Source organism: Carcharhinus amblyrhynchos, chromosome 7 (genome assembly GCF_965287045.1).
Source record: "Carcharhinus amblyrhynchos chromosome 7, sCarAmb.v2.hapA, whole genome shotgun sequence".
Classification (NCBI taxonomy): domain Eukaryota; kingdom Metazoa; phylum Chordata; class Chondrichthyes; order Carcharhiniformes; family Carcharhinidae; genus Carcharhinus; species Carcharhinus amblyrhynchos.
The window spans coordinates 74,355,146-74,380,452 of NC_137330.1; the positions used below are offsets into that span (position 1 = coordinate 74,355,146).

At 43.2% G+C, this 25,307-nt stretch overlaps 1 protein-coding gene across 10 annotated transcripts in view; it reads right to left on the bottom strand.

Annotated features, from left to right (window-relative positions):
* The window catches only part of LOC145345055 (amine sulfotransferase-like), a 94,360-nt gene that overhangs the window by 20,630 nt on the left and 48,423 nt on the right, over positions 1-25,307 (bottom strand). For 8 of the 10 annotated variants that reach the window (XM_080192596.1, XM_080192602.1, XM_080192594.1 and 5 more), the window contains 3 exons: positions 10,914-11,062; positions 4,463-4,665; positions 1,791-1,917 (listed from right to left, as the gene is read on the bottom strand). In XM_080192596.1, coding sequence (XP_080048722.1) covers positions 1,791-1,917; positions 4,463-4,665; positions 10,914-11,055 — 472 coding nt within the window. In that variant the 5' untranslated portion in view covers positions 11,056-11,062. Of the gene's footprint in view, positions 1-1,790; positions 1,918-4,462; positions 4,666-10,913; positions 11,063-22,435; positions 22,562-25,307 lie in introns of all 10 variants that reach the window. The other 2 variants (XM_080192601.1, XM_080192604.1) reach the window with 2 other exon arrangements.

Sequence of the window (25,307 nt, forward strand, 5' to 3'; positions counted from 1 at the left end):
ACATAGAACACTATAGCACAAACAGGTCCTTCGGCCCACAAGTTGCACCGACCTCATCTATACCTACCAAGCCATAGAACTATCTGTAACTCCCAATCCCATTAGATCCCATATACTCATCCAGAAGTCTTTTAAAAGACCCCAGCGAGTTCGCCTCTACTACCACCGACGGCAGCCGATTCCACTCACTCACCACCCTCTGTCAAAACTCTCTTATCTTTTCAAAGTCTATGATTCAGCCTCTCATATACAATCAACTGTAATATTGAGATTGAGATTATCTAAAACACTGCTTTTCATTTCCTTATCTGTACCAAGTCCCATTCACTCATCATACCTGTATCCCCTATCTTAACCAGTTCCCATGTAAGCAAAATCTCAATTTTAAAATTCTCATTCTGGTTTTCAGATTGATCATGGCCTCACCCCTTCCTTTCTCTGTTATCACCTCCAGCCCCACAACCTTCTGAGATACCTTCACTTGTTTAATTCTGGCCTCTTGAGTGTCACAGTCTGATGCTTATTCACTGAGTGAAGGAGGAAGCTGGAACTCGTCTTTCTTTAACCAAAAGTTTATTCACAAACCACAGAGAACAAAAATACTTAGTCCCTATTTCTCCTCCCTACACAAGTGAGAGCTGGTTCTTATATATACCTAGGAATAACGCCCTAACCTTTCCTCAATTAGTAATAGCTGCTCTTATTTAGAACTGGAGCATGCACTTAATTGTGACAGATTTGTGACAGGATTGTAACATTGAGCTTTGTCACTTTAATTGCAGCCCATTGATGGCAATTCCTTCATTGCCTAGTCCCTAAACTCTGGGATTCCAGGAAATGGGGGAAAGGGAATACTCCATCCCAATTTTAAAGTCAATTTAATGGCAATGCTGCTGTGGCCATTTTCAAAAGCCCTGATGGAATTAAATGCCAATCAGAGAAATAATTCCTTGGCGTCAGGCTTGGATTCCCTTAATACTGAAGCCTTTAAGTCCAAGGGCTGCGAGTCAATCAGAGAACCAGAAGCTTTTTATTGCAAGCAACATCACCAGTATTGGTATAGCAGCAAAGCCTAAAACAGCTACAATGCTGTAGTGCCCAGAGACTTGCAGGTAAGCTTAGGGCAGGAGGGGGGTATTTCAGCAAGGATGCCTCTTGTGAGGATGGGGGCTTTTCATGAGCCACAGACAGTCCAATCAGGAGGCCTGCTCCTACCTGAGCCACTGCGCAGTCTTTACCTGTGGTGTATGACCCAATCCCTTTACCACTGGTATTCTACCATTGACAGTGCTGGTGGCAACATGAGACCCTTAATTGCCCATCAGTTGGCTAATCAATGGCCTTATTTGGCCGTTGTCTGGGAAGGTCGTACTTGCGGTTGAAGAATTCAATTTCATTCATTGTGGGCCAAATTACCAAGGATGGAAGCAGAGCTCCTAGCAAAGATCCAAAATCCTGTGTTTCACAATATAGTATGTTTCATTTTCAATACACAGGTTTGCCAATCTGATATGATATTCATGTCTTGTCACCTACAAGGTTTTTGCTGCGACCACAGCCTTGCAAAATTGGTCTTTCTGTGTGGGGTCTTGCATGTTTTTGGATTTGATAATGTTAATTTTTTTAGACTTTGATGAAGATCTCTATTGAAAAGTCCTATTCAATCACTACATTATTACTTATAATATGTACACACACAAAGACAATACTATACAGAAGAAAGAGGTTTGATGATTAAACCGACATCTCATTTACATAAAGTTCATGAAAATTATAACCTAAATATTTACCTCTACCATCAAGAAATTTTTCTAGAAAGTCTGGAAAATCCTTTGGTGATTCATAAAGAGCAAGATGCTGATGGAAAAAATAGGAAGAGACCACTATATCCTTAGGATTCCGTGCAACATAAATAATCTGAATGAAAAGTAAGAGAGTGTGAAAAGCAGCTTATCGAAAATTATACAAACAAAAACATTGACAGAATGTACAATATATTCTGATATTAAAAGTTTTGACTTTAGTTTCATATCACATTGGCCCAGATTTTACTGAAGAAACAACAGAGAATAAACAATTCACACTGTTATTAATTTGCAACTTGTAGTGAGAAAGAGATACTCTGTGTGTTGCAAATCTCACTATTAGCTTTACAAATCAGCATCTTGCACTTAACCTCCCTTTTTGGTTCATGAGGTTGCTGCATTTTCACTTTAACTGACCATTAAACGTGTCAAATTAAGTTAAGTATAACAGTTAACAGCATAATCACTGTGCTAATTGTTAATGCTGGTCAGTCAACATCTTACGCAGAAAGTAAACAATTAAAAGTTTGAAGCCTCATTCCTTTAGGTTGCGAATTATTGTTGGTAATTTTAGAAATGTAAATTATTTTTCTTACTTTCCATTTGTCTCTTTTCTCTCTCTCTTTATTTCTTAATAATCCATTTTTTCTTTCTACACTTTATTTAATATTAAACTTGTCTACACTAATTCGTCCCTTTTCTCAGTCCGTCCTCTTTGTTTCCAAATCCTTTGATTGCATTGATTAGGAAGCCATTCACGCCCTGCTGCCGCAGGAGAGTAAGAAGTCTGACAACACCAGGTTTAAGTCCAACCAATTTATTTGATAGTAAACTCACAAGCTTTCGAGGTTCCCCTCTTCGTCAGGTGAATGAAGAGTTCACTCGAAAGCTTGTGAGTTTACTATCAAATAAATCAGTTGGACTTAAACCTGGTGTTGTCAGACTTCTTACTGTGTTTACCCCAGTCCAACGCCGGCATCTCCATATCATAACCACACTCCATTCACGCCGCAGGAGAGGGCATAGAACTTGGCACTCACCCAAAGCTTCGTTCACTGCATCGGGACCAGAAAATCCCAGTGATGTGAACAGCCAGAAAATTCCCTCCCATATTGTTTGCCTTCTGTTCACCAAGGTTTAGAGATCCTACTATTCTTGCTCTATTATTATCATTGTGTACTTCCAGCAATGTATTAGGCAAAAACCTTCCAAACTCCCAAATGTACAAAAACAAGTCTAACTGACAGAAGCTCTGTTCTACTGACATCTGGGCCAAACTACCAACTAATTATACAATGAGAATGAAGATTTCCTCAAACATACAATTAAAGCTTCTGATTTACTTTTAGGGTTTGGAGAGTCAATTTGGCATTTCAAAGAACTGTCAGGGACTGAAATTCCATAACCATGCCAGTGTTTTCATGCTTTATGCGCTATGTATACATATTTTTTCCCACATCCTTCAAATTTGAACTGGATCGATTCTTCCATTACCCAGTCAGACAAGAATCTTCTGTCAGCGTATTGTACGTTGTCTCAAAACCTGCAACCTCAGGATCAATCCTGGCGGATTTTGGATCAAGCAGTTTTGACTGTGAACCAAGCTAAATTGGGTGGGGTCAAAGGCTGTGTGGAGAATGGGAATGAACTGGAGTGTCAGCAGCAATGCGGATAACTAATCTTGCGCTAGTACAGAGCCTAGGAAGTTTGTCTAGTTTTTTTTATTTTAGTTAATTAAAATTGATACATGACACATTCTAAAAATGTCTGGTGTTTGGGCAGCCAGATTTGAAACACTGCCTGTATGATATCCTGCAACTGGAAACTGTGCATTTCTTAATACTTAACCGAATTTATAACTGGGAATTTATAACTGATTGGGTGCCATACTTCTTTATTTGCATATCATTAAATGCATTCCCTTCTATTTGTCTCCCCTCACTTTCTAGCATATCTGGAAAATTAAATCTGGAAGATTTAAAAGAACATGGAGGGACCTGGTGGATTGGATTCTCAATTCCAGTTACATTGGTTTAGCAGCAAAGGAACAACTGAAAGAACAAGTGCGCACGTGAAGAATGGCAATGAAGTACCAGAAGCCACATGTGAAACTGAAACAACACCCAGTGTCAACGCCTTCAGAGTCACCAGATGTGGCAGATGGGCAAAGAGAAAAGCTTCTGCCAGCTTCTCAAAGTGTGGGCCCACTGAGCTGGACAGGCACAAAGATGAGAGATGAACAGGATGGACCAGGCAGTCTAGTCCATGCATCTTTCAGCATTTGAAGGGAAACAAGAACATGGAGTGTTCAACGTCAGAAAGAAGGAGGTAGAAATTGTCAAAGCACCAAGTGGAGAGAGGTGGCAGCATAAAATGCTGGGTAAGAGATCAATTTTCACAGATTTCATTAGAGTGTGAATGTGGACAGCATTGCAAGCCCATTGAATCTCCCAGCTCTGGCTCCAGTTTAAATCACAGGCAGGGAAAAGTGCATTTTGGAAGCACCCTGGCAAATTATGTGAAATGTCTATCCTTTCTCAGTTATATATAATCAAGCATTTGATAGGCCATAAGAACAATGCATTTAATGTCAAAACATAAATATCACTGAAGTGCTAAGTTCCATTACGTTTAAAAAAAGGAGAGAAAATTCTTACTTTTCCCTTCTTTTCCTTCAATGCTTTTGGAATTAACTGGTAGGGCAAATGTGTGACATTCAGGCGAGGGGATGGGCGTGCTGGGAAATTAGAATTTGGCACCTCAATCCAAGGAACACGTTCCATTGCTGGTTTGCTTTGTACGGCAGCTGGGTCACCATCAGAATAAATTAAACTGATTATCTGCTGCATCCATACGGTACCTGGTGTACAATAAGAAAAATTAGTAAGCAAAAAAAAATTACAAGTCAGATCTCTCAAATAATGACACTTGTAACCTTTCACCACACAAAGTAATGGGGCCAGCTTTAATTCTACCAAATTGGCGAGATGATAAAAGCTGAAAAAGAGGTTGGTAGACTAACCATCCCTTTATTCTGACGTGTGTGTTTCTGTCCTTTATGCAGTCTTTTAACAGATGGCCAAATGGTTTTTTTAATGGAAGATCAGGATCCTATTATACACACACATATATGTAATATACACTTACAGTTACTAATTTTTGAAAGAAGAATGCATCATGCAAATGCCAACTACTTTTACTGGAGGTAAAGCCAAAAAAGAAATTTTAAGTTACTGAAGATCACAGTGTATAAGTTGACCTGGCATACAAGGTAAACTGATTTTATTCAGCACCAAAATGCATCTTTCAGCTTTTACGTGGCATATAAATCACACCACCACCACCAGCTACGCCACCCCTCCCCCCCCACCCCCCACCCCCACCCCTGCCACCACCACCTCACTCCATTTCTCAGCCAATAAATGCATGCCTCGGGCTATGCATGCATTGGGAGTTGGCCTCAATTTTTCAGATCATGTTTACATGCCAGCCTTAGGTCATGTAGGGGATCAAGCGGGTGATCTGAGCTATGATGCCAAAAAGTAGATTGGGAGTTTCAGTCACACCCTGACAGAACAGACAAGCAACAAACAGAATTGCTTCTCCTGCACCAGCATGAATGGTTCATATTTTACACCCAGATTTTAAATCAACCCTGTTTATGGGAGGCTTTTCAAAGTTTAAAAGGTAAATACACAGATTACAATTTATGGTATTTGTGCCAACCTCTTTTTGTAACACAACAATTCTCTTGAGATCATGAGATTATATCACAATTTAAGACCATGAGACATCGGAGCAGAATTAGGCCACTCGGCCCATCGAGTCCGTTCCACCATTCAATCATGGCTGATATTTTTCTCAATCCCATTCTCCTGCCTTTTCCCTATGACCCCTGATCAAGAACCTATCTATCTCTGTCTTAAACACACTCAATGACCTGACCTCCACAGCCTTCTGCGGCAAAGAGTTCCACAGATTCTCCACTCTCTGGCTGAAAAAATTCCTCCTCATCTCTGTTTTAAAGGATCGTCCCTTTAGCCTGAGGTTATGCCCTCTGGTTCTAGTCTTTACTACTAGTGGAAACAACCTTTCCACATCCACTCTATCCAGTCCTTGCAGTATCCTGTAATTTCAATAAGATCCCCCCTCATCCTTCTACACTCTAATGAGTATAGATCCAGAGTCCTCAACCGTTCCTCATACAACAAGCTCTTCATTCCAGGGATCATTCTTGTGAACCTCCTCTGGACCCCTTCCAAGGCCAGTACATCCTTCCTTAGATACGGGGCCCAAAACTGCTCAAGATACTCCAAATAGGATCTGACCAGAGGCTTATTCAGCCCCAGAAGTACATCCCTGCTCTTGTATTCTAGCCTTCTCAACACGAACGCTAACATTTCATTTGCCTTCCTAATTGCTGACTGAAGCTGCACGTTAACCTTAAGAAAATCCTGAACATGGACTCCCAACTCCCTTTGTGTTTCTGATTTCCTAAACATTTCCCATTTAGAAAATCATCTATGCCTCCTTTCCTCCTTCCAAAGTGCATAACCTCACACTTCTTCACATTGTATTCCATCTGCCACTTTTTTGCCCACTCTCTTAACCTGTCCAAGTCCTTCTGCAGCCCCTTACTTCCTCAATCCTGTCTCGCTACATATTTTTGTATCATCTGCAAATGCAGCAACAGTGCCTTCAGTTCCTTCCTCCAAATTGTTAATCTATATTGTGAAAGATTGTGGTCCCAGCACTGACCGCTGAGACACACCACTAGTCTCTGGCTGCCATCCTGAAAAAGACCCCTTTATCCCCACGCTCTGCCTTCTGCTTGTCAGCCAATCCTCTATCCATGCCAGGATCTTATCATTAACATCATGGGCTCTTAACTTATTTATCAGTCTTCTATTCGGCACCTTGTCAAAGGCGTTTGGAAATCTAAATAAATCATGCCCACTGGTTCTCCTTTACCTAACTTCTTTGTTACCTCCTCAAAGAACTCTAACAGATTTGTCAGACATAACTTCAGTACCCTGAAGCCGTGCTGACTCAGTCCTATTTTATCTTGCACTTCCAAGTACTCTGCATCAGTGAACAACAATAATCTAAACAATCCTCTCAATCATAACCCTCATTTGTAAGGATATCACAGAGGTAAATGACAGAGAAAATAGAGGAGTTGGTGGGTAGACGTGGTGGTACAGTCAGTGTGAAATCTATGAGCATATTACCCTTTTTGCTTGTCAAATGTCTGAATGAAAAAGATGTTGAAACATGATTTGAGTTGATCTGAGTATGTTAGCATTAGGGCAGTACAATGGCACAGTGGTTAGCACTGCTACTTCCTGGTGCCAAGGACCTGGGTTCGATTCCTGGCTTGAGTCATTGTCTGTGTGGAGCTTGCAGATTCTCCCCATGTCTGCGTGAGTTTCCTTTGGGTGCTCCGGTTTTCTTGCACAGTCCAAAAATGTGCAGGTTAGGTGGACTGACCATGCAAAATTGCACCTTAGTGTCAGGGGGACTGGCTAGGGTAAATGCAGACTCGATGGGCCAAATGGCCTCCTTCTGCACTGTATGATTCTATGATTCTAGGCCACTGTCTACTTCTCCGGTTACTATTAAAAATAATGTTTAGTAGTTTATAACCTATGGTACAGTTGATTGGAATGTTCATTCCATTGCTTTCCAACATTAACAAACACAGGGTGCAATCTTACTGGCTGCTCACATCACACACCCACTGGATTTGCATAGCAACACTTTTCACCTGGGAGACTCTTCAGCAAACAATCTTAAATCTCTAAGTAAACAGTCTCAAATCTACAGTAGTTATCTACCGCGAACGCACATTGAGGATTTGCTACACCCTATCCAAACCCTATATTAACTGTTTGTCTGAAAAGACTGCTAATACCCATTCAATACGGCTCTAACAGGTGTCCTCGGTCTTTGAGCATTGGCTGATGTTTCTGAAGGTGGGCCTGAAGTCGTCGATTATGGCTTCTCCTCTTGTCTAGGGTTGGATCTTTTCTTCAGGTTCTCTCATTGAGGTGGTCTTCTGGGTCTGGTCAGTCTGATGCTCACAGTGAGGTACAAGAAGCTGGAGGTGCTATGCTACTCGGCTGACTATTGAAGGTCACCTGTCCCGATTCCCAAAGAACATGGACACCTTGGAATAAAAATCCCAACTTTTGGGGCATTTTCTCCCAGATTGGGTTTATAGAGCCAGGAAATTTCCTAACTCTGTGCTCCTGACCTGGGAGTTGAAAATTCAGGTCACAGGAACAGTTTCCGCATCCCGGTACACACCAATAACACACTGTTCCCTCACCATCACATCCCGTCCCTTCACTGACTTTATACATATCAGACTGCTTGTCTGAAATCCAGCAGTGAATGTGCAAAAACTTCTAACTAAATATTTAGTTGCCTGCCACAAACTCCAATCCCATGCCACCTCGTTCTTGCAATTATCTGAGCTTGAATCAGACTATTCACACAACGTAATATCAAACCTGACCCTGAGGTGAGCTTCTGACCACTTCTGCACTATTTTCAAAATCACCTATTTTCCCTCTCTGAAACATCTCCGGACTCTATCCCTACTTCAGCATATCTGCTGCTGAAATCCCTTTGTCCAATTGGTTTTTTTCTCTCAACATAACTAATATGAATTCTGTTAACTGCCCTCTGCGCCCCACTCATTTGCCACACTCCATTAACTAGGGTAATCAAAAACTCTGTTGCCCAATTCGAAAAGTTGCAGGAAGTTCCATTCACCCATCTTCTTGTTAGCCAGTCCTTCGAGATTGTTGATGGCTTGCATCCACACTCATTCAATGGGATCTGTGATGGCTGATATGTCCAATCTGCCATCTATGGACTATGACACACATGGGGCAGGTGGAACTTGGAGGGTCGTCTAGATCAATGCCTCAGCTGCACCTGAGTGTACCCAACAAATCTCTCATTTTGTTCAGTGCTTTCCCAAATGAGCTATTTCCATTTTGGTTAGCCAGGGACTCCCATGAGTTAGCAGGATGTGTGAAATTTTCAGGGATGCTTTCAGGACATCCCTAAACCATTTTCATTGCTCTCCTGGAAGTCTCCTGCGCTCATTGCCGCTTTCTGATCAATGTTAAGCAATGCCTCAATTTTTAATTTTTCATCCTTGTTTACAAATTCCCCCATGACTTCTCCTCCATCCTTCCAACTCCCACTGATCCCAAACTCTCTATAACTGCCTCCAGCCCTGCAACTCTCAGAAGTATCATCCAATTCTGGCCTCTTGCACATCCCCATTCCAGCACTGGCAATGGTGACTTGGTCTGCTGAGGCCCTATGCTCTAGAATAGTCTGCCTACATCTCACTGCCTCTCTTTCTTCTTTGAAGCCTACTTCTTTGACCAGGTCAGCCCTCAGTTTTGCTTGAGTGGTTTAGTGTCAAATTTTGTTTGCTAATTTTAAGCACTAAAAAGGTGTATACAAAAACAGAGGCTAGCAAATGTCCTCAGCAAATGTCTTCAGCTGTGGCAGATGACACAGATTGCTATGCCAGAATGGGTCTCCTGAGCCACACTAGGTGATATCTAACATAGAGTCAACTGCCAAGGTGCAAACCATCATCTGATGAAATGGAAGGTCAAAGACAGATGCAAGTTGTACTGGCTTGTTGAAGTGAAGTTTGATCTATGATAAAAACAAATTACTGAGGATGTTGGAATCTGAAGCAAAAACAGCAAAAGAAATTGGAAAATCTCAGCAGGTCTGACAGCATCTATGGATAGGAAATGGAGCCAACGTTTCAAGTCTGGATGCCCCTTCGCCAGATGTTTGACCTATGTCAGGCTTCAGAGAATGAAATTTATGACTTTTAAGCTAGAAGAAGTAGCAGGAATTGGAGTTAATTTACTGAAAACTCCACTCTGCTCATTCATTATTTTGCATGACATGGTAAAATAAATTAGATTTCTGGTTAGTTGACCTCATCACACCATCGAGGTGTTTACAGAATTACACAGAATTTACAGCACTCAGCCCAAATGCTCCCTAAACCTCCCCCTCCCAACTTCAACTTCATCTAACACTTTCTCCCTCATGTTTTATTGAGCTTCTCCCTGAATGCATTTATGTCATTCACCTCAACTTTTCCTTGTGCTGTAAATTTCACATTGCACTCTCTGGTTGAAGGAGTTTCTTTTGAATTTATTAATGACTACCTTATGTTTGTGGCCTTGCACCTGTTCTTTTGCTTTTTAAGTGACTGGCAAAAGAACAAATGGTGAAATACAAAAAGCTTTTTTTATGCAGTGAGTGGTTAAGATCTAGAATGCAGAACCCGCGAGCTTGGTGGAGGCTTTCAGAAGAAAACTGCATTATTACCCAACGAAGAAGAATCGTAGACTACAGGGAAAAGGCAGGACGGTGGGACTTTGCTCTTGCCGTGAGATTGCATAGGCACAATGGACTGAATAGCCACCTACTGTGCAGAAGCAATTCTTTGATTTGGGTTCTAGGCTCTCCCACAAGTAGAAATATTTATCCACATCAACCCTATCATACCCCTTCATAACCTTGAAAATTTATTTTATTTTATTAGTGTCACAATAGGCTTACATTAACACGGCAATGAAGTTACTGTGAAAATCCCCTAAGCGCCACACTCCAGCGCCTGTTCAGGTACACTGAGGGAGAATTTTAGCATGGCCAATGCACCTAACCTACACATCTATCAGGTCACCCTTCTTTCTATTGATCACAAAAATGCACATGGAGTACGTGCAAAAATCACAGTATACAGTTTGCACGAGGGATTTTGATATAACAACTCAAGGTTTCACTATCTAGATAGTGAAGACAAACTCAGTTTCAGGGGGCACAGAATCAGCCCAGAGGAGAAACCAGTTACATTAAACTTCAGACAATACCTCATGCAGGCACATAATTCTTAACTGGTGGTGCCAGTACTTAATATGGCAAACTCCTGGGATGGTGCTGTTTTAAGATCAAATACTCACTGCAGGTTCGTGGCAGGCCAGAGTCATGTTAAATAAGAGCAGTACAAACAGTAATCACTAGGAATTTTTAACTTTCTAACAAGTTTCTTACCAGATTTGGGGTATGTCACAATGAATACATCTGTGTCCTTTATTTCAAAATGTTGCAGTTGTTCTAAATGTTCCTTTGTGTAGATAGTGGAAACAAAGTTACAGCCTTCGTACTGAAAGTATTGATTGTTAATCGTAGACATGTTTGCACTGTAGAGAAACATACAAAAGACAAGCATCAATAATCTCCATCCAGTATTTAAGTTTTTAGTGCGAGGAAAAATGTAATAAATAGACAATTTAGTTTAGATTATACCGAATAAATGTGGTTTATTTCCGATTGGAATGTCACCAGACATGCAATCAATCGTCCCTAGACACTGTCTCAGGCTTAACAAGACGGTTCCCAATGTCTAATTCATATTTAACTTCAAGTTAAGCTGCTGAACCCTCTATCTTCACCATTAAAAAGACCACCAAGTTCCACCTCTGCATCATACATCTCTGTCTCTGTCCTTCTGTTATTGAAACCCCCTTCCATGCTTGTTACCTCCAGACGCAACTGTTTCATTGTTTATTTGGCCAATCTCCCATCTTGCATGTTTCATGAACTTTCGTCATCCAAACAGTTGTCACCTGAATCCCATTCAATGTCCAACTCATCCATGCTCACTGGCCTAAATTGGTTCCCAGCCCCAGTCCCCAACCTCCTCCGCTTTGACGTTTTAATTCTGATGTTCAAATCACCATTGGCTTGTACCACAAAATTTCTGTAATTCTTCCAACCCTACAATATTCTAAAAACTCTGTGTTCCTTTAATTCTGGCCTTTAGTATGTTCAACAATTCCTTTGCCCCACCTCAGCACTCTATCATGTAATTGTGAGGGAGTGATTATCAGGCAGTTGTGGCCCATCAGCTTTAATTATCAAGTGTCCACACGGTGAAGCCTTACATTGTTTGCTGGAGCAGACGAGGAAGGAGCATCAGAGAGAAAGCTAAGACTTTACCTGTTAAAAACCTGTTTAAAATAAGTTTAAAGCACTTTGTTCTTTGTAGAACTGTTTAAAGCATTTACTTATTGTATTTACTGCTTTAAGAATTGTGAGGGAGTGATTATCAGGCAGTTGTGGCCCATCAGCTTTAAATCAGCGCCAAGTTTAAAAGGAGGCCTGGTGTAGATAGCGGGCAGCGGAGTGAGAGGGAAGCAGAGTGAGCTATTAGGGCTTAATATCAAAAAGGGCTTGAAGGTAAAAAGGCCAGGTGGAAAGAACAAGGAAAAAAAAAAATTTTTCAAAACTACTACAGCAAAAAACAAGGAAAAATTTTTTTCCCACAACAAATTATATTGAATAATGGAGGGGCATGTGATGTGCGGTTCCTGTATGATGTGGGAACTGGTGGACCCCAGGGTCCTTCCCAGTGGCCATGTCTGCAGTAAGTGCAGGTTGCTGGAGGAGCTCCAGCTCAAGGTGGATGAGCTGGCCTCTGAGCTACAGACACTGAGGCTCATCAGGGGGAGAGAGGGTGTCATTGTCAATGGGGTGCAAGTGACATCCACCCCCCCTAGACTGTCTAAATCTAAGGGTCAGGAACAAAAGGGGGCTGCTGGGAGGAGGAAGGGGGGTGAGGAGCGGAGGCCTCAGCCTCTTAATCTGCATAACAGGTTTGAGGTTCTTGCTTCCAGTCTGGAAGAGGACGAGGCAGGTGAGGTTGGTGAGCAAACTGCACACGGTACAGTGATGCAGCAGGACATAGGCAAAGAGAAGGGGAAAAGGAACGTAGTAGTGATTGGAGATAGTGGGGTGAAGGGTATTGACACTGTCCTTTGTCACAATGACAAAGTGCACAGAAGGGTGTGTTGTCTGCCTGGTGCTCGGGTCCAGGATGTCGCAGCTGGGCTGCAGAGGAATCTGGAGTGGGAGGGTGAGAACCCAGTTGTGGTGGTACATGTGGGTGCCGGCGACGTAGGCAAAGTGCGGACTGAGGATCTGGGGAGGGAGTATGAGAAGCTGGGAATGGAATTAAAAAGTAGAACCGACAAGGTGGTCTTCTCTGGGCTACTGCCTGAACCGAGTGCAGACGGGCGTAGGGTTGACAGGATAAAGGAAGTGAATGGGTGGCTCAGAGATTGGTGTGGGAGGAATGGGATCGAATTTATGGGGCATTGGCACCAGTATTGGGGTAGGTGGGACTTGTTCGGGCGGGATGGGGTTGGTCTGAATCGTGCTGGGACCAGAGTGCTGGCGAATCGAGTAAAAAGGACTGTAGACAGGGCTTTAAACTAATTAGGGGGGGGGAGGGTGCGAGGGTAGGTGATGTTAGGAGGTCTACAGTTAAGGATAGGGTACAGGTAAGGGAAGAGGCTGAGGATGTCCCAAGTGGTGGCGTTACGGCAAATAGGGTCCAGAAGAAGGCTGGGATGAAAGCGCTTTATCTGAATGCACGAAGCATTCGGAATAAAGTGGATGAGCTGGTGGCGCAGATCGACACAAATGGATACGATCTGGTGGCCATTACAGAGACGTGGCTGCAAGGTGACAGGGACTGGGAGATGAATGTACAGGGCTATCAAGTGTTTAGGAAGGATAGGCAGGAGGAAAGAGGGGGTGGCGTAGCTCTGCTGATTAAGGACAGCATCAAGGTGGTAGCAAGGGATGATATCGGAGCCAAAGAGCAGAAAGTGGAATCGTTGTGGGTGGAGATTAGGAACAGCAAAGGGAGGAAGACGCTGGTGGGTGTCGTCTATAGGCCCCCGAATAATGATCTGGAGGTGGGGCGGGCTGTTAACGCGCAAATAAGTGCGGCGTGCAGGAATGGGACGGCAGTAGTTATGGGGGATTTCAATCTGCATATTGATTGGTCGACCCATGTTGGACGAGGTGGGCTCGAGGAGGAGTTCTTGGAATGCTGCCGGGATAGTTTCCTGGAACAGTGTGTGTTGGAGCCGACGAGGGAGCGAGCTATCTTGGATCTGGTGCTATGTAATGAGGCGGGTAGAATTAGGGACCTTGAGGTGAAGGATCCTCTTGGAGAGAGTGATCATTGTATGGTGGAGTTTCTGTTGCAGATGGAGGAGGAGAAAGTGGGTTCCCGGACACGTGTCCTTTGTTTGAATAGAGGGGAGTATGGTAGGATGAGAGAAGAATTGGCGAATGTGGACTGGGGGAGCGCGTTGGAAGGTAGGTCTGCTGAGGAGCAGTGGAGGATCTTTAAGGAGATCTTTCTTGGTGCTCAGCAGAAATTTATTCCGATGGTTAAAAAAGACAGTAGGAAGAGAGGTAATAAGCCGTGGATAACGAAGGAGGTGAAGGAAAGTGTTAAATTAAAAGCGGAGGAATTTAGAGTAGCTAAGAGCAGTGGGCGAGAAGAGGATTGGGAAAGGTTTAAATGTCAACAAAGATTGACAAAAAAGTTGATAAAGGAGGGTAGAAGAAGCTATGAAGCTGGGCTAGCGCTTAATATAAAAAAGGATAGCAAGAGTTTTTATAAATATATAAAAAGGAAGAGGCTGGCTAGGGTGAACGTTGGTCCCTTAGCGGATGAGAAAGGGGACCTAGTGGTAGGGGATGGGGATATGGCTGAGGTCTTGAATAACTTTTTTGTTTCTGTCTTCACGGAGGAGGACGTGAATAATTTGCCGGGTGTTAGCGATGGAAAGGTGGTAGGACTGGAGGGTCTTAATGACATTACTGTTACTAGAGAGGTGGTGCGCGACAGACTGGAGGGGCTGATTGTGGACAAGTCCCCAGGACCGGATGGAATGCATCCGAGGGTTCTGAAAGAAATGGCGGAGGTGATAGTGGATGCCTTGGTGGTTATTTTCCAGACGTCGCTGGATTCCGGGGAAGTGCCGGAGGATTGGAAAACGGCTAATGTTACGCCGTTGTTTAAGAAGGGTGCCAGGCAAAAGGCGGGGAATTACAGGCCGGTTAGTTTAACGTCTGTGGTAGGTAAAATGTTAGAATCCGTCATTAAGGAGGAAATTGCGAGGCATCTTGAAGGGAATTGCTTGATAGGGCAGACGCAACACGGTTTCATTAAAGGGAAGTCGTGTCTGACAAATTTACTGGAGTTCTATGAGGATGTGTCTAGGGCGGTGGATAGAGGAGAGCCGGTGGATGTGGTCTTTCTGGATTTTCAGAAGGCGTTTGATAAGGTACCTCACAAGAGGTTACTGCAGAAGGTCAGAGGACATGGAGTTGGGGGTAGGGTGTTAGCGTGGATAGAGGATTGGTTGTCAAATAGGAGGCAGAGAGTGGGGGTCAATGGGTGCTATTCGGATTGGCGGTTGGTGACTAGTGGGGTGCCCCAGGGGTCGGTGCTGGGGCCTCAGCTATTTACCATTTATATAGATGATCTGGAGGAGGGAACCGAGTGTAGGGTGTCGAAATTTGCTGATGACACTAAGATTGGGGGAAAGGCAAATTGTGCGGAGGGTGTGGAGAGTCTGCAGAAGGATCTAGATAGGCTGGGCGAATGGGCCAGGAAATGGCAAATGGAATTTAATGTTGGCAAGTGTGAGGTGGTCCACTTTGGTAGGAAGAATGGTAGGAAGGACTATTACTTACGTGGCGAAAAACTGCAGCAGGCGACGGTGCAGAGGGACCTCGGGGTCCTTGTGCATGAGTCGCAAAAACCCAGCCTGCAGGTGCAGCAGGTGGTCAGGAAGGCGAATGGGATGCTGGCCTTCATAGCGAGGGGGATTGAATATAAAAGTAGGGAGGTCTTGCTGCAGCTGTATAGGGCATTGGTGAGGCCGCAGCTGGAGTACTGTGTGCAGTTTTGGGCGCCGCACCTGCGCAAGGATATTTTGGCCTTGGAGGGAGTGCAGAGGAGGTTTACTAGGCTGATACCGGAGTTGAGGGGGTTGAGCTATGAGGAGAGGCTGAATAAACTAGGCTTGTACTCGTTAGAGTTTAGAAGAATGAGGGGAGATCTCATTGAGACGTATAAGATGATGAATGGGATGGATAGGATAGAGGTGGAAAGACTCTTCCCGCTCAAAAAAGACAGTAGGACTAGGGGGCACAGCCTCAAGATAAAGGGGGGGCGGTTCAGAACGGAGTTGAGGAGGAACTTCTTCACTCAAAGGGTGGTGAATCTCTGGAATTCTCTGCCCGTTGAAGTGGTGGAGGCTGCCTCGCTAAATATTTTTAAGAAGCGGGTTGATGGGTTTTTGATAAGAGAGGGGATTAAGGGTTATGGGGAGAGGGCGGGAAAGTGGAACTGAGCAGCGACAGATCAGCCATGATCTTATTGAATGGCGGGGCAGGCTCGAAGGGCCAGATGGCCTACTCCTGCTCCTATTTCTTATGTTCTTATGTTCTTATGTAACCCCTTTTACATCCTTTAAGGCCTCCTTAAAACCCAGCTCTTTGATCAAGCTTTAGTTCACCCATGTGTAAACATTTCTTTTTTCTGTTCAGGTCAGTTTTTTTCCACACTCCATTGGTGTGCCTTGGGATGTTGTTTTTCCATTAACTGTGTTGTGTAAATTCTATGATTTAGACAGAATATAGATAAGAATGACACTTCAAATCTACTTTTTGTTAACTGAACAGATTTCTATTTGGAACAAATGAATGGTTTCACATTTTCAGAATTGACTTAGATTTCAGAAAGAGTACAGATTTGTTGGGAGGAAGGAGCATTGGAATCGAGTATAAAATAGCATGAATGTATGCTGTGCTTAAATTCCTGAGAACCATTTTATCAGCATGCAACACTATTCCAAGAGCACAAATTCATAAAACTTTACCTTATAATGTCATTTATAAAGCATTTCACCATAGCTTCAGCCCACTGCAATGTTGCAGGAACAGGAAATTTGTGTAATATCATACTTCAAATTATTGCCAGGTCAAGGATTCTTAAGTTCACCAACAATTCATGTTGCTATTATGTCTGCCTAACATTTATCTCTGATGGCACTGTAGTTGGGGAGTTTCAGATAAGATCTCAGGGCATGGAATGTGGTGAAACATAATATTTGCTTCCTCAGTCTAAATCAAAATGAAATTAGAACGCTTTGATGTAATAAGATATTATGAGATTAATTCTGTGCACGCAAGACTATTGTTTTTCTGGCTTTCAACTTAATTAACCAACTCACTGGAGGAGGAGGCTCCACAAATATCCCCATCCTCAATGATGAGGGAGCCCAACACTTTAGTGCCCAGTGAATAATCCATCTGAGCTTCCTCTGGAAATCCCCAGATACTGGGGATTTGGGAATCCCCAAGTACCAATCATCAGCCAATTGATTAAATTCCATGTGATACGAAGAAATGAAGTAAAGCACTGGATCCTGTAAAGGCTATGGGCCCTGACAATAATCTGGCAATAGTACTGAAGACTCATGCTCCAGAACTTGCTGCACCCCTAACCAAGCTGGTTCAGTACAGCTGCTATGTTGGCACCTACCCAGCAATGTGAAAATTGCCCTAGTATGTCCTGTACAAAAAAAGGACAAATCCAATCCAGTGAATTACTGCCTCATCAGAGCTGAACTCCAGAGCTGAGATAAGAATGATTGCCCTTGATATCAGGGTAGCATTTGACTAAATATGGCATCAAGGAACCCTAACAAAACTGGAGTCAGCAGGAATCGGGGGTAAGCTTTCAGTTCGTTGGAGTCATACCTGGCGCAAAGAAAGATTTTTGTAGTTGTTGGAGGTCAATCATCTCAGTTCCAGGACATCTCTGCAGGAGTCCCTCAGGGTAGTGCCCTAGACCCGACTATCTTCAGGTACTTCGTTAATGACCTTCCCTCCATCATAAAGTCAGAAGTTCATTGATGATCGCATAATATTCAGCACCATTTACTACTTCTCAGACCCTGATGCAGCGAATGTCCAAATGCAGCAAGATCTGGGTTCAGGCTGACAAGTGGCAAGAAGCATTCACACTACACAAGTGCCAGGGAATAACCATCTCCAGTAAGAGAGAATCTAACCATCTCCCCTTGATATTCAACAGTATTTCCATCGCTGAAACCCATACTATCAACTCCTGGGGTTTACCATTGACCAGAAAGTAAACTGGACTAGCAACTAAATACTGTAGCTACAAGAACAGATCAAAAGCTAGGAATCCTGTAGTGAGAAACTAACTTCCTGATTCCCCAAAGCCTGTCCACCATCTACAAGGCACAAGTCAGAAGGGTGCTTGGAAGACCAAGTGCCCATTCCTGAAGAATTCCACCCCAAAGCAGCAGGTTTGGAAAGCCAATCCCATAGAATCAGCATGAAGGTACATCATACAAAATTACATTAAAAGACATACATTGATATGGTACAAACTAAGGACCAGCCCAAAAAAAAATCTGTTATAGCCAACGAAGTTCTCTTGAAGTGTAGTTGCTGTTGTAATGTAGAAAGGCAGCAATTTGTGCACAGTCACATTCCACAAATATCAATGAGACAAAGGTAGGGATTTGGAAGGTATTTAGACAGACAGGATCTACAAGCATTTAGAGGTGCAAGTACTGATTAGGGACAGTCAGCATGGCTTTGTGATTGGAAGATTATGTCTCACAAACTTAATTGAGTTTTTTGAAGGGATAACCAAGAAGGTAGATGAGGGCAGTGCAGTTGATGTTGTCTACATGGACTTTGACAAGGCCTTTGACAAGATACCTCATGGTAGGTTGTTGCACAAAGTTAAGTCTTATGGGATCCAGGGTGAGTTATCTGAATGGATACAAAATTGGCTTCTGTCGTTGTAGAGAATTGTTTTTCAAACTGGAGAACTGTGACCAGTGGTGTGCCTCAGGGATCAGTGCTGCATCCATGGTTATTTGTCATTCATATTGATGATTTGGATAAGAATATAGGGGGCATGGTTAGTAAGTTTGCAGATGACACCAAGATTGGTGGCATGGTGGACAGGGAGCAAGGTTATCTCCAATTGCAGTAGGATCTTGATCAATTGGGCTAGTAGGCTGACAAATGGCAGATAGAGTTTAATTTAGACAAATGCAAGGAAATGCGTTTTGGTGGATTGAACCAGGGCAGGACTTACTCATTAATGGCAGGGAGAGTTACAGAACAAAGAGATCCAGGGGTACATGTTCATAGCTCCTTGAAAGAGGAGTACAGGTGGACAGAGTGGTGAAGAAAGCATTCGGCATGTTTGGTTTCATCGGTCAGAACATTGAATACAGGAGTTGGTACGTCTTGTTGAAGTTGTACAAGACATTGGTAAGGCCACACTTGGAATACTGTGTGCAAGTCACCCCTATTATAGAAAGGATATTATTAAACTAGAAAGAGTGCAAAAAGGATTTACTAGGATGCTACCAGGATTTGATGGATTAAGTTATGAGGAGAGGCTGAATAGACTGGAACTATTTTCTCTGGAGCATGGGAAGCTGAGGGGTGACCTTATAGAGGCCTATAAAATAATGAGGGGCAGAAACAAGGTAGATAGTCATTATCTTTTCCTAAAGATAGGGGAGTTTAAAACGAGAGGGCATACTTTTAAGGTGGGAGGGGAGAGATGCAAAAATGTCCAGAGGGCAATTTTTCCACACAGAGGGTGGTGAGTATCGGGAACAAGCTGCCAGAGGTAATAGTACAGGTGGGTACAATTTTATCTTTTAAAAAGCATTTAGATAGTTACATGGGTATAATGGGTATAGAAGGATATAGGCCAAATGTGGGCAATTGGGATTAGCTGAGGGGTTTAAAAAAAATAAGGGTGGCATGGACAAGTTGGGCCAAAAGGCCTGTTTTCATGCTGTAAACCTCTATGATCTATGACTCTATAAATAACGAAGCCATAATGTAGAGTTGCTGGCATTGGACTGAAGTAGGCACTGTACGTAGTTTCACAACACCAGGTTAAAGCCCAGGTTAAAGTGTGCCACATGTGATGAACTCACCTGATGAAGTGGCAATGCTCCAAAAGCTTGTGATACCAAATAAATCTGTTGGACTTTAACCAGGGATTATAAATGATGAAATACTTTGTTTTCTGAAAGTAGTGTTGCTTTATGGATAAATATTATCCAGGGAATAATAATGAACTTCTCTAATCTTCTTTGAAATAGTGACGTGTGGGATTTTCTCGTGTCCACCTAAACAGGTAGAGGGGACCTTGAGTAACATCTCAATCATAGACAGCAACTCCAACAGTGCATTTTGGGAGGACTAACAAGGCAAGACAATACACAGTAATGGTAGGATGCTAGGAAGTAAGAGGAATTTTGGGCTGCATGTTCATTGAACGCAGCAGTACAGGAAGAAAACGTGGTTAAGAAGGCATATAGGATAATTGCCTTTAGTAGCCAAGGCATAGAATATAAGAGCAGGGAGGTTATGATGGAGCTGTATAAAACACTCCCTAGGCCACAGCTCAAGCACTGTGTGCAGTTCGGACTACACAAGGAAGGATTTAATAGCACCAGAGAGGGTACAGAGGAGATTCACCAGGATGTTGCCTGCGCTGTAATGTTTCAGCTATGAAGAGAAGCTGCTTAGACTGAGGTTGTTTTCCTTAGAGCAGTGAAGGCCATCAAGGTGAACAGAATTTAAGAGGGACAGCAATAGGGTCCATAGGAAGGTACTTTTGCCTTAGCAGATGGACTTGATTTAAGGTAGATTTAGAGGGGATTTGAGGAAAAACCTTTTCACTCAGAGGGTGGTGAGAATCTGGAACTCTCTGTCTGAAAGGGTGGTAGAGGCAGGAACCCTCACAACATTGAAGAAACATTCAGATGACCATTTAAGACACTGTAGCATACAAAGCTATGGACCAAGTGCTGGAAAATGGGATTAGAATAGATTGGCGCTTGATGGCCAGTGCAAACAGAATGGGCCAAAGGACCTCTTTCTATGCTGTAAAACTCTATAGTCAGGGTTTTCACAAAAAATTATTCGCATAAAAGCAAAGTGATTTTCAAATTGAATCTCCAACTCACGGAGTGCCCTGGGATGATTCCCTCAGAAAATCAGGAGCAAGGCCTGTTCTCGCTGGAGACACTGGCAACATAGGGCTGAGCAGGCAATTACAAATATCTGTCAGCACCGAAATTGGTGCATGTGCAGCAGCCCCGCATTGCCATCTTCCTGATCGCTAGCCAGCTCAATCACTCGCTAGCCAGCTCAATCACTAGCTAGCCTACAACCCCGATCGCTGGCCTCCCAAACCTTTCCAGGTCAGCCCAGATGTTCAACCCCCCCCCTACAACCCCTGGCCAGCCAATCTCCACGACTACCCTACCCCTGCAGTCCTGACTCGCAACCCCAGGCAAGTCTGACCATCCCCCCATCCTGATGGCCAACCCTGATCGCTGTCCTCTCTCCCTCTGCCCACACTCCCTATACAGAGTAGCAGCGGGATCCCGCACCCCAACCAATCACCTTCCTAATAGGCCCCACCCTCAAACGGCCCCCTTTGTCCCCATCCCCTTGGCACTGCTCCATGCCCGGTGGAATTGCCAAGGTGTCCCTTAGGCATTGCCAGTTTGCCCCTCTGGCAGTGCCCCTTACCTCCGACCTCCTGGCTGGGGGGCCTCAATGGCCTCTCTTCACCCCTGTGGGGTTAGAACCGTAGAACACTATAGCACAGAAACAGGCCTTTTGGCCCTTCCTGGCTGTACCAAACCATTTTACTGCCTAGTCCCACCGACCTGCAGCTGGACCATATCCCTCACCACCCTCTCATCCATGTATCTGTCCAAGTTTTTCTTAAATGTTAAAATTAAAGCTGCCTGTTCCCCATTATTGGCAGTAGCTATAAATCCCACTGGAATGAACTACCCCTGATGGGGTAGGTCAGGGGGTAGATGCTAGTGGGCCTGGAAAGTTCAATCACAGGCCCGCTATTCAAATACAAATCTGGATTAGAATATTGAAATCAGATCCATGTCAACTTCTGATTACTCTGAAAAGCTTGGTCCCGGAGACGCGCAGAGGTCATGGCGCCCAGTGGGAAGCCTGCAAAAAGGCCTCTGCTGATGTCTCCTGGCTGCTAGAGCAGCGCAGCAGGCTGGGAGAATTGCCCCCTATGATTCTATGTACTGAAGTGCCTGCCTCAATTTTGCATTTGAAGCCACAACCTTCTGACTCCAAGACAATACTGTAACCAAACGAGCGATGATTTACACCCATCCCTATTTGGTACGCTTTTGAAGTAGGTACAGAAACAGAGAACTAATTAACAAACCTTTAAAGGTGGAAAAGCAAGTTGATTAGGCTTTTAAAAGAAGTATGTGGAATCCTTTACCGAGATATAGAGTATAACAGAAAGGAAATGATATGGAAGCTTAAGAAATCATTGGTTAACCCTCACCTGGAGTGTTTTGCCTAATTCTGCAGACAATACTTCAGGAAGGAAGTCGGGGCTTTGAAATGGATGTGGGGATGATTTACAAAATGATGCAATGCGTGGGGATAAACTAGAGAATCTTAGATTTTTCTCCCTTGAGCAGAGGTTAATCAAAGAGAAACAGGAACAAAAGGAGGCATCCGACCTCAAGTGTATTCCACTATTTAATTAGTTTCAGCCACCCACTTTGATTCTGAAACTGTATCAAACAAAAATTACTCCCGGTTTGAACATTTTCAATTGATCTCACCTTCAGTAACTTCTTTGGGCACAGTGTTCCAGATTTCTGTTTGCTGTTGGGCAAAAAGTCCTCCCTGATGTCACTTCTGAATGAGGTAGCTCAAATTTTAAGGTTGTGCAGCCTGGTTCTGAACTCCTGCACCAGAGGAAATAGTTACTCTTATCGACCCTACAAATTCCATTAATTAACCTAAATAGTGCCAAAATTAATAAAATTAACCTAAACTAGACCACCCTGTCGTCTTTTACATGCAAGAAAATACAAGCATTATCTATTTAACCTTTTTTATCCTTGGTCTGATTCTGGTGTATCTGCACTACACCATCTTCATGGTCTATACATTCTGCTGGAGGAGTGGTTGTCAGAACTGAACGTTCTAGTTCAGAGAGTGCTGAAGCACAGTTTTCCCTATCTTAGTGGAGACTGGGATCTAAAGACTGTGCCATTGTGCCAACCCTCTTCTCCATTTTCCTCGCAACATCATCTACAGGGAACTATCTGCAAGTGTGGAAATAAGTTACAGGCCAGATGTGGGAAACTGTTCAATTTATGCTACCTTCAATACAAAACCAAAATCACTACCAGCTCTATTGAGTTCTATTATTTTACGTGCACTCACTCAGAAACTATCCCACACCTCCTTCCTTTCTTCATGAGCCTACCATGGGGAACCTTATCAAATGGCTTACTGAAATCCATGTATACGACATCAACTGCTCTACTTTCATCAACACACTTAGTTACCTCCTCAAAGAATTTAATAAAATTTGTGAGGCAAGACTTATCCTTCACAAATCCGTGCTGACTATCCCGGATTAAGCTGCATCTTTCCAAATGGTCATAAATCCTATCCTTCAGGAGCTTTTCCATTAACTTACTGACCACCGAAGTAAGACTAACTGGCCAATAATTACCAGGGTCATTCCTATTTCCTTCTTGAACAGAGGAACAACATTCGCCACTCTCCAGTCCTCTGGCACTATCCCTGTGGACAGTGAGGACCCAAAGATCAAAGCCAAAGGCTCTGCAATCTCATCCCTTGTCTCCCAAAGTAACCTAGGATATATTCCAGGGGACTTAACGACCCTCAGGTTTTTCAAAATTGCTAATACATATTCCCTCAGAACATCTACCTCCTCCAGCCTATCAGCCTGTATCACACTCTCATCCTCAAAAACATGGCCTCTCTCCTGTTCTATGTTCTATATGTTCATTGAGTCCTTCTTCAATGCAATTGAGAAAATGGATCTTTCACTAAAGACCCAGAAAACTAAGGTCTTCATCCAAGCAGTTCCCACAGTAAAACACCTTCCCTCATCGATTCAGATCAATGGTGAAATCCTAGAAAATGTAGATCATTTTCCATATCTTGGGACGCTCCTCTCAATGAAGGCAGCTGCAGATACTGAAATTCATCATCGTCTCCAATGTGCAAGCTCAACCTTTGGCCACCTGAGGAAAATAATATATGAGGACCAAGGCCTCAAACCAGTTTACTGGGCAGCAGTGATCCTGCACTCCTAAATGCTTCAGAGACTTGGATAACATACAGCAGACATTTCAAAGCATAAGAGAAGTATCACCAATGGCACCTTCATAAGATATCCCAAATGCAGTAGCAAGAAAGGCCATCCAATGACACGTCCCAAGCCAATAGGCCCAGCATTGAAGCACTAATCAAATAAAACCAGCTCTGCTGAGTAGGGCTTGTTGTGCTTACAGCTGACACCAGATTCACAAAGACACTGTTCAACTTGAAACTTGGTTGTGACAGGAGACTCCCAGGAGTTTAGCGTAGGCACTCTAGGAATGTCATCAAAGCATTGGCAAAGAGATCAAACCTCATCGCTGACTCAGTGAAGTTCCTGGTTTCATTGAGTCAAAATGGAGATGGTGTGGGCATCAAACACATGCAGAGGCTTAATCGCAAACACTCAGTGGTGACGTTGTGATGCCAGGGAAAGTGCACAAACCCCCAAAAAATCTATCCAATCCTTCAAGCATCAGTGGCCCTGCAAATAACAGAGTCTGCAGATTGTGCATTGGTCTTAGCAACCATCTCAGAAGCAATCAAACTGAGTGGAAGCAAGTCCACCTCAATCCTTAAGGACTGCTTAAAATAATCAGAGTTTTATGTAACTATAACATAACATTTACCCTTTTGTGTTTCAACCCCCTTGAGATAAAAGCCAGATATTCTAGTAGGCTCTTGAACTATATTTCTATAACTGCCCAGAAACAAAACAAGAGCCCATGATGTAGGAAGTAACATAGTATCATGAACAGAGGATTAGTTAGCTTATAGGAAGCAGATATTAAGGAATTTTCGGGTTCACAAGCTGTAACAAGTGGAGAGACACAGGGATCACTGCTGGGGTTTCAATTATTTACAATCTTTATCAATGGTTTGGAAGAAGGAATGGAACCTGTGTGATTGCTAAATTTACAATTTAGGGGAGTAGCTGGTGAAGTGGACATAAGGAGTCTGCAAAGGGATGTAGCTACGTTAAGTGAACGGGCAAAAAATTGATAAATGGAATAAAATGTGAACATGTGCATTTTTGGCTGGAAGGATAGAAAAGCAATGTTACTTAAATGGAGAGAGAAATTGCAGAACTCTGCGGTACAGAGAGTTCAGGATGTCCTGGTAAATGAATCTGGAAAAGTTAATACGCAGGTAAAGAAAGTAATTGGGAAGTCAAGTGAAATGTTGGTACTTATTACAAGGGGAATGGAATAAACTAGCCAACGTGAGCTGACGAAAGATATTCTAGACTTGAAATGTTGGCTCTATTCTCTCTGCACAGATACTGGCAGACCTGCTGATTTTTCAGCATTTTCTGTTTGGTTTCAGATTCCTACATCAAAGTAACTTGCCTTT